Source organism: Berghia stephanieae, chromosome 4, assembly GCF_034508935.2.
Source record: "Berghia stephanieae isolate SIO BIC M18660-M18661 chromosome 4, UCSD_Bste_1.3, whole genome shotgun sequence".
In the NCBI taxonomy this organism is placed as follows: Eukaryota; Metazoa; Mollusca; class Gastropoda; order Nudibranchia; family Aeolidiidae; genus Berghia; species Berghia stephanieae.
Window position 1 is genome coordinate 38,428,381 of NC_088363.1, and position 19,967 is coordinate 38,448,347.

The 19,967-nt window shown below is 40.6% G+C and overlaps 2 protein-coding genes across 4 annotated transcripts; both read left to right on the forward strand.

The window, feature by feature from the left end:
- Positions 1–456: 456 nt before the first annotated feature.
- LOC144970525 (aminoacyl tRNA synthase complex-interacting multifunctional protein 1-like) lies at positions 457–15,201 on the forward strand. 3 transcript variants are annotated; one of them, XM_078910259.1, is made up of 8 exons: positions 457–582; positions 2,867–3,025; positions 3,925–4,034; positions 8,955–9,068; positions 11,202–11,381; positions 12,621–12,832; positions 13,470–13,638; positions 14,968–15,201. In XM_078910259.1, exons 2-8 carry the CDS (start codon positions 2,874–2,876, stop codon positions 15,132–15,134), a joined length of 1,104 nt encoding a protein of 367 aa, XP_078766385.1. In that variant the 5' UTR covers positions 457–582; positions 2,867–2,873; the 3' UTR covers positions 15,135–15,201. The 3 variants fall into 3 exon arrangements, with proteins under 3 accessions (XP_078766385.1, XP_078766386.1, XP_078766387.1); XM_078910260.1 differs by having other exon boundaries at positions 532–761; XM_078910261.1 differs by lacking the exon at positions 457–582 and adding an exon at positions 585–716.
- Positions 15,202–15,861: 660 nt separating this feature from the next.
- LOC144970526 (uncharacterized) lies at positions 15,862–18,256 on the forward strand. The gene is made up of 2 exons (XM_078910263.1): positions 15,862–15,985; positions 17,187–18,256. Exon 2 carries the CDS (start codon positions 17,193–17,195, stop codon positions 18,243–18,245), a length of 1,053 nt encoding a protein of 350 aa, XP_078766389.1. The 5' UTR covers positions 15,862–15,985; positions 17,187–17,192; the 3' UTR covers positions 18,246–18,256.
- Positions 18,257–19,967: the final 1,711 nt, after the last annotated feature.

A 19,967-nucleotide genomic window follows, 5' to 3' on the forward strand; every position in this document is an offset into this window, starting at 1 on the left:
TTGAGTCCCGAGTCCCGAGTCTCGAGACTATACTGCGCGAGCGACGCACGCGTTACTAACAATGTGTACTATCTGCATTGTTCATCCCTCTCTAGTCGGCGATGATTCCAGCGAAGCTCGAGACTTTTTTGCGTCTCGATGCTTTTTTGAGTCTCGAGACTCAAAAAAGTCTCGAGCATCGCTCTAGTCATCGGTGCTTTCATTCAATACCTAGTCATTGGTATTGGGTATTGACGTTATATCATATTTTAAACAGCTAACAAAACACAAACGTCGTAAATAGATCAAAATGGTTATAGGTATCAATGTTTTATTATTATACAAAGTGAATTTATTTAATGTATTTTAAGTTTTAATACAAAAAAATCCATCCAAAGCTCAGTTGAAGTGCTACTTCTCGGGAATTCCCGACTTTTCCTTGGTCATCGAGTTCGGGAAGTTTTGAGTGTTGGTGGCCGATGACTTGAGGTATCATCGAGACTTCCGCTCGACACTAGTGTGTACCTAGTTTCGATTTGTCTCGAGTCACTTGTCTCGCTCGACAACGTCGACTGCTGAACTTCTGCATCGACATTGAGGAAGGTAAACGTTATAGTATATAAACAGACTTCGTCTAATCCTCCCAATTATTTTTCTAGAGAATGCAGAATTACCATCTTTTCTGATACAACATTTTGGGGCCAATCTCAATCTGTAAATGCACGTGAAGAGAAGACGTACGTAAAGTCAACATGTCAACAACATATGAATGATGAATGAATGTGAGCATGATGTAATAGATAAGTAATACCACAAAAATAATTAAATCTCCTCTACAGAAGGAACGAAATTGACGTCACTCATCTCTTTGTCATTTTAAATTTAAAGATTAGTCTCCATTATAATTATGGTAGCGTCAATTGCCAAGGACCTTGACAATTGTCAAATCGTCAATTGCCAAGGACCGTGTCAGTTCATCAACTACGCATGTGTACTTTTAACTGCCACGGAGTACCTTTAGTGTCATGAAGTGATGCATTGCCACAGAGTGATGTTATGTATTAATATTAATTAATAGTCTCTTTTACTCTTCTTTCTCTCTGTGTGTCGTTTTCTCTTTTTTTTTCCTCCATTACACACACTCTCTCTCTCTGTAATTTTCTCTTTTCCCTCTCTGCCATTTTTTCCTCTGTGTATGTATTTCTCTGTCATTCCCCCCCCCCCCCTCTCTCTCTCTCTCTCTCTCTCTCATATTTCCTCTTTTTGTTACGGACCTTGCCAGTTGGTAGATCATCAACTATTTACTAATAATGCCACGGATTGATCTTGTTGCACAAATATTTTACGTTAATTATTCCGTATTAAGACGATGTGCAGTATATTTCCTTTAAAATAAAGGAAATCTTACTTTTCTTTTTTAATCTAGGACATCTTGGCAGGGATTTGCCACCTCGTCCTTCTGTTTTTTTTTTTCCCCCGCTGAATCCGAAATCAACAGTAATTTTTGTTTGATATTATTTTAAATCATCTTGGAATTCGTGAAAAGACATAAAAATTAAAAACAAATGCCAACAAGTGTGGACTTGATCCTTTCCACAACGATTGACAAGGAATGAGTGAATGGCGAATGGAAGAAAAGAAAGTGACGGGGTTCGAGATTCGTATGCGCGCAAATCGAGGCTTGACTGAAATCACCACATGCAGCTGATTGAGGCCCGACTGAAATCACCACATGCGGCTGAAGAGTTCCAATTTGACTCCTTGGCAATTGATGAACCGTCAACTACCAAGGACTCACTCCTTGGCAATTGACACTTCCTATAATTATCAATCAGACATTGGCTTGGTATGTTAATGTTAATTAATTTTGATAGCTAGCGTTTTTATGCACCTCCGTGGGAGGTGTACAAAAACGCACTGTTTTTATGCATCTCTTTTGGCGGTTTAAAAAAAGCGCACCGTTTTTATGCACCTCTGTTGGCGGTGCTGATTAATTAATGAAAATGTTGCTGCTTGAAGCTCGAGGGAAAAAATAACGATAAGCATTGAATTGTAAGTCTCAATTTATTACACGAAGACATATAATGTGGATGTTTCGGGTTTCCCCTTTATCAACAAAACATGACAAAAAGGACTAATGTCGAATGAAGGATGTGTGAAATGCGTAGTTAAGGCGAATAAGCATAAACAATGATGGGACAGAAGATGGAATACCCATTTGTAAGGAAATACGAATGAAATTATGACAATAAATAATCATAAAATTAATTAAAACCCGTTTTTATGTACCGCCATTGGGGGTGTAAACGTGCAGTGTAGAAATAGACCCACAGAAAAAAAGAGGCTTCTCATCTTATTTTCTGTGTATAGACCCATCTATGTCCATGAGGTTTAAATAGTTTTAGATTGTAGTTTAACTCGCTGCTTAGTGTTTACATTGTAGACACTGTTACTGTCCTGAAGACAAGTAAGTGACTTCCATCATTGAATTGAGTGGCTATGCGATCTTGTGGTATGACACTCGCTTTCGAAAGGTTCTGGGTTCGAGCCTCGCTTAGCTCATAGTTGAGTCCTTGGAAAAGGCTCTTTACTCACATTCTCTCACCGTACTTAGGTGTAAAATGATACCTTGCCGTCAACAGCGTTGTCTCTGTCACAAAAAAATTGTAATATCGCCTAACAGTACAGGGTCATGTTTCGTTCTACATGTTACGTGTTACTGTTGGTCAGGGACCCCTTGTAAAGCGCTTTGAGCACATTAAGTGGATATCGCGCTATATAAAATCTCAAATCTTTTTTTAGTTATAGGTGTTCAGTTTGAAATATAGAACTGTGCTCATCTGTTATATGAAGAAATAGTGATGTTGTTAATCATTGTCGTCTCCAGATCCTACATGGTCTTGAACAAGATTTGTCAAACAACACTGAGGTACCACTCTAGTAAGATTCTTGGATCTAGACAAGCTTTGATTTTCAATTCATCACCATACCAGAATCTGCCATATTCATACAATTACTATTTCAAGACACTTACTCTTGAATCACGGTTAGTATTTTCAATACTGAAAATTATGCCGAGGCACAGCTTTCATTTGACATAAAGCTAAAATGAATTCAAGATTTATTGGAACTCTTCCGTGTTCTGTGAAATATCCTTTTAAGGGTTCTTTGTTGTGCAGTTAGTAACACAATGTTAGCTCAGTTAGTATTCAGATAATGATGTTGCTGATAAAATAATAATAATTATTATTATTATTATTATTATTATTATTATTATTATTATTATTATTATTAGTGCATGGTAGTTCATCAACAACATCACATTAATAGCAAATAGGACCCTAAAATCATTGGCTTACAAGTCATTGGTTTGACCACAAATTGAATATGCATGCACTGTTTGGGACCCACACGCAAAACACCTTTTTTGATAAACTGGAGGCAGTACAGAGACTAGCCACTCATTTTGTTACGGGAAATTATGAGAAAACATCAAGTGTGAGCAGCATGATTGATCAACTTGTATGGAAGTCACTCCAAATTAAGAAGAAAATAGCACACCTGACCATGATAAAGAAAAACCTGGTGGCGATTTCAAATCCTGATCTCCAAACACCGTCACAAACATCCAGAAATTCCCACATGGACAGTTTCATTCCCCTAACATCCACCAAAGACCTCAGAAAATTCTCATTTTACTACAGAACCATCACAGATTGGAACAATTTAACGCTGGAAGTTACATCTGCACCCACTTTAGATTTATTTTCAGAGCTTCTAGATCACTGCTGAATTTTCACCTTAATGTTATATTGTTCATATAAAATCTTCATGAATGAAGGTGGACATCAAAGGAAGATTCAGATTTTAAAATATGAGCTATCGAACAAATGGCCTCTAGTGAAACTTAGCATCCAATACTTTTTTTGTTCTTTATATTTTTAGAAAAATGAGTTCTGGTCAGGAATTGGACCGTATCAAAGCAAGGGCTGCGGAAACAGAAACAATTCTGGCCAATCTCCAGAACCAAATTGATTCTATAAGAAAGGCTGCAGGTAAGTTTTCATTCATCAATTAAGTGTCCATTTTTTGGATTAAAAACAAGGAGAGGGGGGGGGGGGCTGATGTCAGATTATCACGAAGAAAGAAACAATCGTAACGGGTGTGTCTTTTTTACGAAACCCGCCGAAACCCGCCGAAACCCGCCGAAACCCGACGAATCCCGACAAAGTTATGGGAAGTAGGTGGCTGTGGGGAGTGAACCTAGAACTCAGGGAAGTGTACACCATTGGGGAGTGAACCTGGGACTGGGTTTCGGCGGGTTTCGTAAAAAAGAACCAGTGCTTTTTTACGAAACCCGCCGAAACCCGGCGAAACCCGACAATATACAGCAAAGTTATGGGAAGTAGACAACTGTGGGGAGTGAACCCGAGACTCAGGGAAGTGTACACCAGTCGGGAGTGAACCTGAGACTAAGTTTATCGGCCGGTTTCGGCGGGTTTCGTAAAAAAGAATTAGTGCTTTATTACGAAACCCGCCGAAACCCGACAATATCCGGCAAAGTTATGGGAGTTTGGCAACAGTGGGGGGTGATCCTGGGAGTCAGGGAATTGCACACCAGTGGGGAGTTAACCTGGGACTGTGTAAAAAGGATATCAGTGGGAAATAAACCTGGGACTAAAGGGACATGGATACCATTGAAAGTTGAAGCCGGATATGGGAATTGAGTACCAGAGGAGAATGAACCTGACACTATAGAAGGTGGGCGCCAGTGGGGAGTGAACCTGGGATTCAGGGAATTGCACACCAGTGGGGACTTAACCTGGGACTGTGTAAAAAGGATATCAGTGGGAAATAAACCTGGGACTAAAGGGAGATGGATACCATTGAAAGTTGAAGCCGGATATGGGAGTTGAGTACCAGAGGAGAATGAACCCGACACTATAGGAGATGGGCGCCAGTGTGGAGTGAACCTGGGACTCAGGGAAGTGCACACCAATTGGGAGTTAACCTTGGACTGTGGGAGATGGATAACTGTGGGTATCCGAGCCGAACTATAGGAGTTGAGTGCCAGAGGAGAATGAACCTGACACTATAGAAGGTGGGCGCCAGTGGGGAGTGAACCTGGGATTCAGGGAATTGCACACCAGTGGGGATTTAACCTGGGAATATGTAAAAAGGATATCAGTGGAAAATAAACCTGGTACTAAAGGGAGATGCATACCATTAAAATTTGAAGCTTGGTATGAGAGTTTGGTACCAGAGGAGAATGAACCTGACACTAAAGGATGTGGGCGCCAGTGGGGAGTGAACCTGGGACTATGTAAAAAGGATATCAGTGGGAAATAAACCTGGGACTAAAGGGAGATGAATACCATTGAAAGTTGAAGCCGGATATGAGAGCTTGGTACCAGAGGAGAATGAACCTGACAAAAAAGGGTGTGGGCGCCAGTGGGGAGTGAACCTGGGACTATGTAAACAGGATATCAGTGGGAAATAAACCTGGGACTAAAGGGAGATGAATACCATTGAAAGTTGAAGCCGGATATGAGAGTTTGGTACCAGAGGAGAATGAACCTGACACTATAGGAGGTGGGCGCCAGTGGGGAGTGAACCTGGGACTATGTAAACAGGATATCAGTGGGAAATAAACCTCGGACTAAAGGGAGATGGATACCATTGAAAGTTGAAGCCGGATATGAAAGCTTGGTACCAGAGGAGAATGAACCTGACACAAAAGGGGTGGGCGCCAGTGGGGAGTGAACCTGGGACTCAGGGAATTGCACACCAGTGGGGAGTTAACCTGGGAATATGTATAAAGGATATCAGTAGGAAATAAATCTGGGACTAAAGGGAGATGGATACCATTGGGAGTTGAAGCCGGATTTATTTCCCACGGATATTCTTTTTTAGATATTCACAGGTTAACTCCCCACTGGTGTGCAATTCCCTGACTCCCAGGTTCACTCCCCACTGGCGCCCACCTTTTATAGTGTCAGGTTTATTCTCCTCTGGTAGCCAACTCCTATAGTTCGGCTCGGATACCCACAGTTATCCATCTCCCACAGTCCCAGGTTAACTCCAAATTGGTGTGCACTTCCCTGAGTCCCAGGTTCACTCCACACTGGCGCCCATCTCCTATAGTGTCAGGTTCATTCTCCTCTGGTACTCAACTCCCATATCCGGCTTCAACTTTCAATGGTATCCTTCTCCCTTTAGTCCCAGGTTTATTTCCCACTCATATCCTTTTTACATAGTCCCAGGTTCACTCCCCACTGGCGCCCACCTCCTATAGTGTCAGGTTCATTCTCCTCTGGTACCAAACTCTCATATCCAGCTTCAACTTTCAATGGTATTCATCTCCCTTTAGTCCCAGGTTTATTTCCACTGATATCCTTTTTACATAGTCCCAGGTTCACTCCCCACTGGCGCCCACCTCCTATAGTGTCAGGTTCATTCTCCTCTGGTACCAAACTCTCATATCCGGCTTCAACTTTCAATGGTATTCATCTCCCTTTAGTCCCAGGTTTATTTCCCACTCATATCCTTTTTACATAGTCCCAGGTTCACTCCCCACTGGCGCCCACCTCCTTTAGTGTCAGGTTCATTCTCCTCTGGTACCAAACTCTCATACCAAGCTTCAAATTTTAATGGTATCCATCTCCCTTTAGTACCAGGTTTATTTTCCACTGATATCCTTTTTACATATTCCCAGGTTAAATCCCCACTGGTGTGCAATTCCCTGACTCCCAGGTTCACTCCCCACTGGCGCCCACCTTTTATAGTGTCAGGTTTATTCTCCTCTGGTAGCCAACTCCTATAGTTCGGCTCGGATACCCACAGTTATCCATCTCCCACAGTCCCAGGTTAACTCCAAATTGGTGTGCACTTCCCTGAGTCCCAGGTTCACTCCACACTGGCGCCCATCTCCTATAGTGTCAGGTTCATTCTCCTCTGGTACTCAACTCCCATATCCGGCTTCAACTTTCAATGGTATCCTTCTCCCTTTAGTCCCAGGTTTATTTCCCACTCATATCCTTTTTACATAGTCCCAGGTTCACTCCCCACTGGCGCCCACCTCCTATAGTGTCAGGTTCATTCTCCTCTGGTACCAAACTCTTATATCCAGCTTCAACTTTCAATGGTATTCATCTCCCTTTAGTCCCAGGTTTATTTCCCACTGATATCCTTTTTACATAGTCCCAGGTTCACTCCCCACTGGCGCCCACCTCCTATAGTGTCAGGTTCATTCTCCTCTGGTACCAAACTCTCATATCCGGCTTCAACTTTCAATGGTATTCATCTCCCTTTAGTCCCAGGTTTATTTCCCACTCATATCCTTTTTACATAGTCCCAGGTTCACTCCCCACTGGCGCCCACCTCCTATAGTGTCAGGTTCATTCTCCTCTGGTACCAAACTCTCATATCCGGCTTCAACTTTCAATGGTATTCATCTCCCTTTAGTCCCAGGTTTATTTCCCACTGATATCCTTTTTACATAGTCCCAGGTTCACTCCCCACTGGCGCCCACCTCCTTTAGTGTCAGGTTCATTCTCCTCTGGTACCAAACTCTCATACCAAGCTTCAAATTTTAATGGTATCCATCTCCCTTTAGTACCAGGTTTATTTCCACTGATATCCTTTTTACATATTCCCAGGTTAAATCCCCACTGGTGTGCAATTCCCTGAATCCCAGGTTCACTCCCCACTGGCGCCCACCTTCTATAGTGTCAGGTTCATTCTCCTCTGGCACCCAACTCCTATAGTTCGGCTCGGATACCCACAGTTATCCATCTCCCACAGTCCAAGGTTAACTCCCAATTGGTGTGCAATTCCCTGAATCCCAGGTTCACTCCCCACTGGCGCCCACCTTCTATAGTGTCAGGTTCATTCTCCTCTGGTACTCAACTCCCATATCCGGCTTCAACTTTCAATGGTATCCATCTCCCTTTAGTCCCAGGTTTATTTCCCACTGATATCCTTTTTACACAATCCCAGGTTAACTCCCCACTGGTGTGCAATTCCCTGAATCCCAGGTTCACTCCCCACTGGCGCCCACCTTCTATAGTGTCAGGTTCATTCTCCTCTGGTACTCAATTCCCATATCCGGCTTCAACTTTCAATGGTATCCATGTCCCTTTAGTCCCAGGTTTATTTCCCACTGATATCCTTTTTACACAGTCCCAGGTTAACTCCCCACTGGTGTGCAATTCCCTGACTCCCAGGATCACCCCCCACTGTTGCCAAACTCCCATAACTTTGCCGGATATTGTCGGGTTTCGGCGGGTTTCGTAATAAAGCACTAATTCTTTTTTACGAAACCCGCCGAAACCGGCCGATAAACTTAGTCTCAGGTTCACTCCCGACTGGTGTACACTTCCCTGAGTCTCGGGTTCACTCCCCACAGTTGTCTACTTCCCATAACTTTGCTGTATATTGTCGGGTTTCGCCGGGTTTCGGCGGGTTTCGTAAAAAAGCACTGGTTCTTTTTTACGAAACCCGCCGAAACCCAGTCCCAGGTTCACTCCCCAATGGTGTACACTTCCCTGAGTTCTAGGTTCACTCCCCACAGCCACCTACTTCCCATAACGTTGTCGGGATTCGTCGGGTTTCATCGGGTTTCGGCGGGTTTCGGCGGGTTTCGTAAAAAAGACACACCGATCGTAACAACCTCTCGATGATCAGCAAAGTGTAACCCTGTTTCCACAATTTATTTTTATTTTTTCTCGGAGTGGGTGGGGGGGGGGGGTTGGTTGGCTGTTGTTATTCTCAATTTATTCTCTTGCATTAGACAATCCCCATTTATGGAGAGAACCATTGGTTTTGGTCACAAATGCATTCATAGTTTTCACACCAATGGTTTTTTATTTTGCAATTCGCAATAATACACAATATTTAATGGTTACCATCTTTTTGTTTGTTTTTTGGACATTTTATCATGTATGCTAAGTTATCCACTTTTTTTTAACCCTTAGTGAAGCAGGCTAGCTTAGGAGAGGAGGAGAATTTGAGGAAGGAAAATGATGTCTTGAAAAAAGAAATAGAATCATTGAAGATGAGTTTGATTCTGGCTGAAGTAGGGAATGGAGGTGAGTCTCTGGTTTTCTCTTTCTGTCACTTCACCAAGAATTGTCTCCTCTTACAGGCAGGAACAGTAATATAACTGTAGTTAAATAATGAATGGACTGACCTGGCTGCCCCCATCTGACGTATCAACCTCACTTGTTTCCTCCAACTGGTCCAGTATCATATAACGGCCACGAGATAACAAATAAACAAAATGCATACGAAAACGTCCACAATAATCAACCGTAAATTTTCACATCTCCAACTACTCTCCCGTCTCCTCTCCTTGACAACTCAATTCCCTCCACTGCTTCCGTTCGTCTTTCGCGTCACACTGACCTCCTTCCCTTCATTAACTTCACATAACAACAAAAATAACACCACAACCACAATAACGCTTAGAATAAAAGGGAGATCAGTAATCTGCTCAAATTGTCTGTCCTAATTTATGATTTGGCTCAGTCGTAACCTGCAATTTTGAATACAGTCAACACCTTTTGTTGGTCCCAAATTTTTTAGTTCTTTATGTAAGTGTGTTCCATTGATAATTGATAATATCAACCTTGCTTAAAAACCAACCTATCTTTCTGTTCACATGGTGTTGGCTTTATATGGATTCCACTGTGTTTGATTTCAACAGGATAAAATGAATTGATCATTAATGGACTAATTTACATGATAAATTTTGCATTTATCAATTGACATGAACACAATAGAATGTTCAATGTGTTAAACCCAAAAAAGATGAACCAAACATTTTGATAATCAGAACAATTCAAAATATCGTCTGTTTTTCACTCTTTATTATTGTTATCAATCTTTCAACGTCTCATTTAAAATAAAAACTGATCATCGTCTTGACATGACTTTAAAATATGAAACCATACTAAACTTAGGATGTCATAAGCACCATATTTAAAATGTAAATGTTTTATAATACAGTAGTCATCACTTTTCTGCAGGGTGCTAGGGGGAGCTGAAAAGTGTGCAATAATCCAATATGTGACTGACTTTAAGGACGTCAATAAATCGTGGATTATCTCCTCTGAAATATGTATTGTTCAAACTCTAACTATCAAATGGGACGACCAAGGCTTGTCAGAATTTTGAAAATGAATTCTATGCTTAAATCAAGCAATTTAATTTGTTTAGCTTGTCAAACTTTTCAGCGCAAGCTTGCAATTTCAAAAAGGTTGCAATTGTCGGAAAGGTGTGATCTGTCATTAACATTATGACACCTTGCCTGGCCTGGCAAACGATGAAGATTCGTCCCAGATAATTTATGAAGTATGAAAGTGTCTTTCCATTGTCATTGATTTACACTAGTCGTAAATAAAACTCTGGTGGAAAAAGTAAAAGATTGTCAACAGAGAGCTTGCACTTGCAGCAATAAAGATTTATTACATAAGGAGACACAATGGCTGAATGGTGTAAGCTCACTAACGGATTATGACACCTTGCATGCCCTGGCGAGTGGCAAATATTCGTGGTGTGTAAACTCGCTAACGTTATGATTATGACACCTCACATGCTGTTTGTTTGTTTGTTTTTAAGTGTTTTACGGCGCTTGCACACCTCGAATGCCCTGGGGAATGATGAAGATTCACTGTGTAGTAACCCATAATTAACCTTCTTAACAATGCTATGGCACTATCACGTGTACCCGATAAACTAGTATGATGTGTGAAACTGCATTTCCATTGCTATTGATTTAAATTGGTTGTAAAAATATTGGATGGGAAAAATAGAAGATGGTCAAAGCAGAGCATGCAGTTATCTGAACCTTGCATGTAGTCATGGAGACATATTATTTAGAAAAAAAATTCTGTCACCCAGGAATGATGTACCATAATGCGATGTGGACATGAATTTGGCGTGCAGAAAGACATTGACTACTGTACATGTCTTTCTTTGTTTTGTTTTTTTTGTTTTTTTTATCTTTTGTCTCAAACAGTATTTACAATGCAATATGTTTTGTACAGTGTTATTGTTACTTATGTCTTAAGCGCATTTAAGGAACCTTTGGTCCATTTAAAGCCCTATAATTAATATGATATAACAAAGATACAGAGCTCAACTCTACATGACCAAGTTTCCTTTCATGATCATATATATTATTGTTTCTATCCTCCTTCCCCCCACCCCACCCATCCCAGTGCGTCAAATCCATGTACCATCAAAGGAAGTAGCCGCTGCTATGACAGGCCCTGTGACAGTGACAAATGGACCTTCCAAAACTACCCAGAACAAACAAGGGACTGCTCCAACTGAGGTTAAAGAGGAGAGTACAACCCCAGCAAAGAAAACTAAGACAGAGAAGAAGGGAAAAAATGAAGGTACTCCTTTATGCAATGCAGCACGTAAATCTCAAACAAGTTGGAACAGGGCCTATTTTTTTTAGATTTCTGTGTTTTCGAGTTTTCCATGTTGAGTATTTTCCAAAGAATATGAAGAAGAATGTGAGGCAGGTAAATATGTGTGGTTTTGGTAAGCCCTCATTATAATGAGGTGTCGTGTTTAGTGCATCTTATGTCATTCAGAGATGGAATATAGTTCTAATTTGGTGGCTATAGTAATAAGACAAAGCCAGCACGTCACATTGTCGACTCAGTAAGTGAAATCTTTACCCATGATTCCAACTCATGGGTGCAAGCAACTGGACCTCAAAAAGCCTGCGAGTCTACTTATGACCAGACATATAATCTGAAAAAGCCTGCAAGATTCACGGATGCTGTGTTTTTGTCTGGGTCAACTTTCATTTCTTCTCTAATCAACTTCCGGTTCAAATTTAATAATATAACTCTCGCTTCCGGGTCACAGTAGCATCGTGATTCAAAAGTTTCGCTTAATCATATGGAGGTACCCGAGCCGATTGTTGGGACCTAAACAAAACAAAAAAAATCCAAAAAAAAAATCAATCAAATCCAAATCGCAAAAAGCCGGCGACGTTTTTTTCGGTAATCCAATCGGCCGGCACTCTTGCACCCATGATCCAACTAATCATTATCACTCCTCACTTATCTCCACCACGCCTCTCCTTTCACCCCATCCTCAATTACTTATTTGATTTTGATATAACAGTAACAGCCTTAGGTAATCATTTCTTGCTAGTCTCCCACTGGTACTGGTACATATTAGAATTATTATATAGAGCGATAAGTCGAGTGTGTAAAAAACACTGGTCAAACATGCTTTGCACCCACTCCCCTCCCTTCCCACACACACATAACTCCAGACGCACGCTTGTTACATGCCACACTAAGAGCAATGGTAGCTTTCATTTCCGTTCAATACAAACATAAGGCAAAATCATTTTTGTGCTAGCCATCTGACCGGTAATCAGAAGGTCTGAGGTTCGATCCTCAGTCGAGGTCGACTGATTTTTTTAGATGTTTTTTTTTTTTTTGTATTTTACTTTCTTGCTTTGTCTGGCACATTTCATACACTTTTGTTCAGTTCTTGATTTTACATCAGTGCCTGCTCCTCAATTTCTTAATTTGATATTTGAAACAAATTTTTATCACGCGTCTCAGTGGCCCTTATCTGTTTTGTCTCAATGCTTTTTATCCATCCAGGTGCCGATGGTAAAGCTAAAGCTGCAAAAGGAGATGATGGGAAGGGAGATGCAGAAATTGACGTGTCTCGATTAGACATGCGTGTCGGAAAGATTGTCGGGGTGGAGAAACATCCTGATGCTGACTCTCTCTATGTGGAAGAGGTTGACTTGGGTGAAGGGAAAAACAGAACCATTGTCAGCGGCCTTGTCAAACACGTTCCCATCAATGCTGTAAGTTGTTTGAATTTTTTTTATTCTTGCTGACTTTTACTTTTAGTTAGTTGTAATGCCCTATCATGACCCTGTCCAATCTGCTGTCTCAAAGTTGCACAAGTTTTAGATCCCCTTTGGTTAATATGCATGACCTACGAGATAAACAAGAAGATAATCCAGCTACCGCACTGGAACCATGGGCCTATACGTCATAAGCTCTGTCATATCATAAGACCAATAAGCTAGTTTCTTAATTGGTTTAGTAATGAATATTCCAGCTTCTTATCATAATGATACAGTTTTCACTTAATCTGGATTTTTTTAGCCTAATCATGATCCGCTTATTTGTAATCTTTTGTTTTGTTAAAATTATTAATTCTTTTATTATTGTTAGAATAATTTGTTCCAAGAGATGTGGTGGTTAATAGCCAATGGGATGAACTTGTTTTGTTTTGCTGTTGTAAAGGGTTGGAGATTAACATGGTTTATAAAACTTTTTAAAAACTTTTGGAGATTAACATGGTTTATAAAACTTTTTAAAAACTTTTAACTTTTACATTGTCACATCCTTGTCCCATGTGCCACATTAAAAAACAATATGCGATCACATTTCGTTCTATTAATTTATTTTTCCCCTCTTTTAAATTGTTTAAAGATGAAGGACCGTATAGCTGTGTTCATGTGCAATTTGAAGCCAGCAAAAATGCGAGGTGTCTTGTCAGAGGGCATGATCATGTGTGCAACCAGTCCAGAGAAGACGGAAATCCTTGTTCCTCCCACGTCCGCATCCATTGGAGATCGTGTCAGGGTGAAAGAATTCCCTGGTAAGTAAATATTACAATTAGTCGGCTATGTGGTCTGGTGGTATGACACTCGCTTTCAGATCGGAAGTTTCTGGGTTTGAGCCTCGCGCTCGGCGCATAGTTGAGTCCTTGGAAAAGGCTCTTTACTCACATTCGCTCACCATACTCAGGTGTAAAATGAGTACCTGGCCGTTAACAGCTTTGCCTTTGTCCGAAAAATTATAATATCGCCGAACAGGCGTCATGTTCCGTCCTACATGTTAAATGTTGCTGTTGACCAGGGACCCCTTGTAAAGCGCTTTGAGCACATTTAGTGGATATTGCGCTATATAAAGCTCAATTATTTATTTTGTTTTAAATTAGTCCTTCAGAGCCATGAGCAGACCTGCCTTGTAATACAAAAAATTCGTAGAAATACGAATTTTTGGCTCCAGCTAGAGATCAACATTCATTTCTTTGACTCAATAAATCTTGTTGAAAAGGAAAGTTTAGTTCCTTAGAACCTATATTCAGGACTTTGGAGCATTTTTGGACCATGCTGGAAATTATTTATTTCTAAAGCTATTTAATGTGGCTTTTTCTTTTTTCCCTTGGAAACTACGAATTTTTGAAATTTCAAGTAGGCAGCTCTGCATTAGACCCATGGAGTCGGAGTTTATCCCGATTTTATAGCATGAAATGGACAATAGCAACTGCTTGTTTTCCTTTGGATAGGATTGCAAAGTACTTTCCACCAGATCTAACAGACCGTGCTACCCATTCACTGCTGAGAAGACAGGGGGTCAGAAAAAATCTTGACTGTACCAGGGACCAATCTTGGTCCCTTTGCGTGTGAAGCGAGTCCTCTATCAACTGAGCTATCGGGACAACTGAGAGCCCCAGCTACCCAATTATTGTGGTGTTTACAAGGGAGTCAGAAAAATATCTCCAAGAGCAATGGTGTTTGAAATAGCCACCATGATATTTCTCATATTTTATACAGATTTGATAATCTGCCTCTCTTTCTTCTAGACTGAAGATGAAGTGCGGCTATGTGGTCTTGTGGTATGACTCTCACTTTCGGATCGGAAGTTCCTGGGTGCCGAGCCTTGCTCGGCACATAGTTGAGTCCTTGGAAATGGCTCCTTACTCACATTCTCTCACCGTACTGAGGTGTAAAATGAGTACCTGGTCGTTAACAGCATTGTCTCTGTCCGAAATTTAGCTTTTATAATTTATATAGCACAATCTCCACTAAACATGCTCAAAGCGCTTTACAAGGGGTCCCTGGCCAACAGCAACATTTAACATGTAGGACGGAACATGACACCTGTACTTTGTAATAATAATGATATTTTCACTGACTTTCAGGTGAGCCGGATGCACAGCTGAACCCCAAGAAAAAAGTGTGGGAGACTTTGAAACCAGACATGCGTACTAACAAAGACAGGGTAGCTACCTATAAAGGGTCTGTCTTAGCCATTGAAGGGAAAGGGGTGGTTGAGGCCCCCACTTTGTCAGATTCTCAGATATCATAAGTTGTTTCCATAATAAATTATCATATTGTCTCTCAATTTGTTTCAATAATAAAGCGTGATATTATCATTTTGTTGTCATAGTCATGATTTCTTTACTGACTGAACTACAGTTGAAAAGCACACAAACGTTCTTCAACTATTGGGGGGTGATTTGTATTTTGACAAGTATTGACATTTTTTTTTTATTTTAAGGGGGTACGCGCTGGTCGAGAGGACGGTTTTACTATGAATTCCACTAAAATTATCGAAAATGAGATTAGGGCACTTTCAGGTAATTCAACCTTTCTTTAACACACTGAAAACATTCAAAAGGCTAAATTTTTACAAAAAAGTGCTTTAAATAATTTTTTTGTGACGCAACTATCGTCTAAACGCAAAGTTTTTCCGTCATTTTCGTCAGAATCAACGTTCGATAGTCCTTAGTAACCCGCACTGAACCCCGGCTTATTTGGTATTAGCAGAAATGTCAGGGAAAGGGCATTTCCGTTCTTTCACATTCTTTCGCGTATGTGTCACAGGTCGGCGGGGAAATCGAGAAATTCCAAGCCTATTTTCCTTTCTTTGATTGGCTGAAGAGACGTCTAGGAGTTATTTTTAGTAATTACCGTCATGGAAAATTTTAGCTCACATTCCAAGACCAATCGTAACCCGGTTTTCAGTCACGTGACATAACAACGGGTACATTTCCGGAGCATTCGACTACGTTTACTTACGCTTCGATTCGAACTGATTTTTGGTCGTTTCATGACAAACTTCACTCCATTTACTTATTTGCAAAGTTTTATCATCATTTTCCAAAGAACCAAAAATTGGTAGATAATCATTTCGACGCCTGGATACCGCTTTAGCCAGTAAGTATGTCTATTTATTTATTACTAGTGAAATCAGATTGACCGGTTACAGTCTCAAAGTGTGCATTCCATTCTAAAATGTAAACATTGACGATAGTAAAAGAGAATGCTGCTCGTAAATAATTCTAAAGGCTAATTTTTGTTTTTATTTTATTTTTAATACGATTATTAAGAACCATACTGTTTTCTTTGATTTACATTAGACTAGTGAAGATCATTGAGCTTAAATAAGGAGATAACTAAACGCCGATCTATAGTAGATCTTAGACAGACAGATAGACGTCGAAAGCTAACTTAGACTTGGATTACCATTGACGTCAGTGAGTTAGAACTTAGAGATTATCTAGATTGTGCTTATTTTTTTTTTATAACCATCATTCTACAAGAGTCTGTGTGTGTGTGTGTGTGGGGGGGGGGGGTGCTCTCAATGCTCTGAGGTATGGTTCTCGTCTCTTGACCTAAAGGCGTTTCTTTCTTTCTGATCTATAGTTTCTGCCTTTTCACCTTTCAGTGTAGGGCCACTTTAAAGTGAAATTACTCTAGACCAAGGCATTAGCCAAGCAGGTGGTCAGCCCACTGTGACTTTTAGTTACCTTATTGTGGTAGGAATTCATTTTGCCCAGAAAGCGGCCTTTCTGCCTGCTCTTTTAATTTCTTTAATGTTTTTTTTACTTTGATCCAAAGCAATACCAGATCTGTGCTTAACTATGATTGGTAGCCAGAATTCTTATGTGTGGGTATCTTTTGTGCTTTTAAGGCAAAACTTTGGGCTGATTCCAACACTGCTTAGCAGTAGGGGGTGCAATAAAAATGTTATAATAAAATTGTTTTTTTAAAACCCCTTTATTCATCCCATAGTGGAAATTATTCTCCAGGGTCTATTCCAAGGGTAGATTGGAATAACCAAGGCGTCAACCGCAGTGCTGCGCTGCAAATTGAGCTAGGGCGAGATGGCTTGCTCAAGTCCACACAGCACAGAGGCTGGTGATCGAACTCGGTACCTTTCCGGTACGAAGCAAAGACCGTAACGCTGAGCTAAGCTAACCCCCGATTTATTTATTTTATATATATATATAATATATATATATATATATATATATATATATATATATATATATATATATATATATATATATTTTTTTTTTTTTTTTTTTTTTTAAATTATTTATTATGGTATATTTATATTTATTTATTTTCACAGATTGTCATGCCTAGAGCCAAGGTTTCCACCTTCAATGCTTCCATTAGCAGCATGAAAAGGAAGTCACGGAAAGATGTTTTGAAGAAGGCAAGGGATGCGAAGAAGCAGAAATTTTTTAATGAACCAGAGCCAGCATCCACATCTTCTGTGACATCTTCGCCCCACGCAGCGACTTCACCTTTATTTCCATCATCTTTTTCTTCGCCGCAACCAACAGCTTCAGCTTCTGCTTCTTCATCATCAGCTCGTAAGTTGGATTTCTTTGCCTCTACGTCTGAGCCTTCATCTTCGTCTTCATTGGAATGTTCGACCATCGTGCAGCTGATTGTATTCCAGGATCTTGTTGATTGTCTTCTCTGCCCTTTTTGTTTCCAGTCTACGTTGGAGGTTTCACGTGATTCTTCTGTTGGTCTTGCCATTCTTCTACATTTGTCTTGTAAATCATGTTCAAAAGTTATATCGTCCTTTTATACATCTCGTAAAAAAGATAAATATTTTGAAGTTAATCGTCGTGGAGTCGCTTCATCCTTGGCTAATGGAAGTGGACAGGCTGGCTTAGCCTCATTTTGCGGCATGATGGATATGCCTGTACTACATCATAAGACCTTTCTTCGCCACCAGAAGGCCATCCACCGCCAGTTCGCCAGCTATTCGTCTCGTCTCCGTTCTGAAGCTGTTGATGTTGTTCGTCGAGCGTATCCTGAGCAGGCAGGGCAACCAATTGTTGATGTTGATGTTTCGTATGATGGTAGTTGGCACACGAGGGGACATAAATCAATGTTAGGGATAGGATGTGTGATAGAGAACAGAACAGGACTTGTAGTGGACCATGAGGTTCTTTCTAAGTATTGCCATAAGTGTGTGACAGTAGGAGACAAGCTGAAGGGGGATAGTGATAGGTATGCAGAATTCTTGAGTGGCCATAAGGAGGAGTGTGATAGGAACCATGAAGGATCATCAGGTAGTATGGAACAGGTAGCGGCTGTGAATATGTGGAGTAGATCTGTAGAGCGGAATGGACTTAGATATCAAGCAGCTAAACAATTCGGGACCGTATGAGGGGATGACAATTGAGAAGAGGGAGTGTGTAAATCATGTAGCGAAGAGACTAGGAACAGCATTGCGGAAGACTGTGGACAACAAGAAGAAGGTAAAGGTAACGTTAGGAGGGAATGGAAAAGGAAAATTGACAAAGGCAAAGATCGCCAGACTTCAGAAATATTACACGCGGGCCATTAGATCAAACAGTACTGTGGACGACATGCGACGCGCAATTTGGGCTTCTTTTTATCACTGCACCTCAACCAATAAACAGCCACGCCATGAGTACTGCCCAGAAGGAATTGATTCTTGGTGCTTCTACATGAAAGCCAAGGCTAATGGTCTGCCAGCACCTGACCACGACAGACATATGACCACATTTATTCTACCGACTGTAGCAGAACACATCCATGACGTTTATGTTAGATTGACTGATGATGATTTGTTGGGGAGATGTTTATTTGGAATGACTCAGAATGTAAATGAAAGCATCCATGCTTTGATTTGGTCTAGGTGTCCAAAACATGTGTTTGTAGGGAGACAGCGTTTGGAAATTTCATGTGGGATTGGAGTAGGAGAATTCAACAAGGGAGCAAAGGCATCGCAGGATTTCATTTCGGCAATAGGACTTAGTGTGGGACGACATTTTGTGGAGCATGGGACTAAAAGGGACAATGTTAGGATAAAGAATGCAGACAGAGCAGGTGAATTTGTCTTTAAAAGGAAAAGGGAGATGAGGAGGTTAGCACAGACAAGGGAGGAAGAACGTTTACATCAACTGGAAGGCGGTGAGCAGTATGCTGCAGGCGGCTTCTGATTGCGGAGTCCCAGACGACACGTGACATTGGATGGATTACCTCAAACGGATAAGTACCATTTTTATAAATTCATAACTAATTGTATCTTTTTTCCACAGGAGAATGATTCTTGGGTTTAAAACAACACAGTTTAGGGGGTTCATGACACTATATTTTGTATAATCTACGAGAAGGTTCGTTTTTTCCCATTTTCTCAAAATGTCATTTTCTTAGGGGGTGGGATAGCAGGGAACAAGATTTCTCAAAAACTGTCTATTCAATTTCTTTTTCCTTTCACACACTTGTGTGTTTATAGTGTGGCTACATTATGTCAGAGGCTTTTGGCAATATAAGCATTATATTTTTAGATATGGGGGTCCAAAGAGGGTAAAAACTGCGAAAAAGGAAAAATTTTCACAGTTTTACGGATTGAAGACTTCCGGATGCTATAAAATCTTTACTAGGATAAGAATAGAAAAATCCCTCTGACATAATGTAGAGCAGTATTAAAGACACCTACATAGCAAGTTTCAGTGAAATTGAATAGACACTTTTTGAGAAAAGTTGTTCCCAAAATCTGAAGTTTTCGGGGCGGGGTACCCCTAAAATGCCACCTCATACACACCGATAGTGGAAATTATTCCAAAAAGTCTTTAGAAATATGCTTGGACACACATAATACTGCAGAAAAAGCATTGAAAAGATCATTTTTGATAGAACTTAATAAAATTGTCCTTATTGTGACAGTACCCCCTTAAAGGAGTTCATGGTGTTTTTTACTTTTAGGTTATATCAGCGCCAGTAAAAAGGAGGAAAAGGGGATAGTAAACCCTGATATAACTAAATTTCCGGTTGAGTGATTCTATAGGTAGGTCTGTTAGGATCTTGCAGAAAGCACGTGTCCTATCCTATTTTAACACTATAAAACCAGGATAAACTCAGG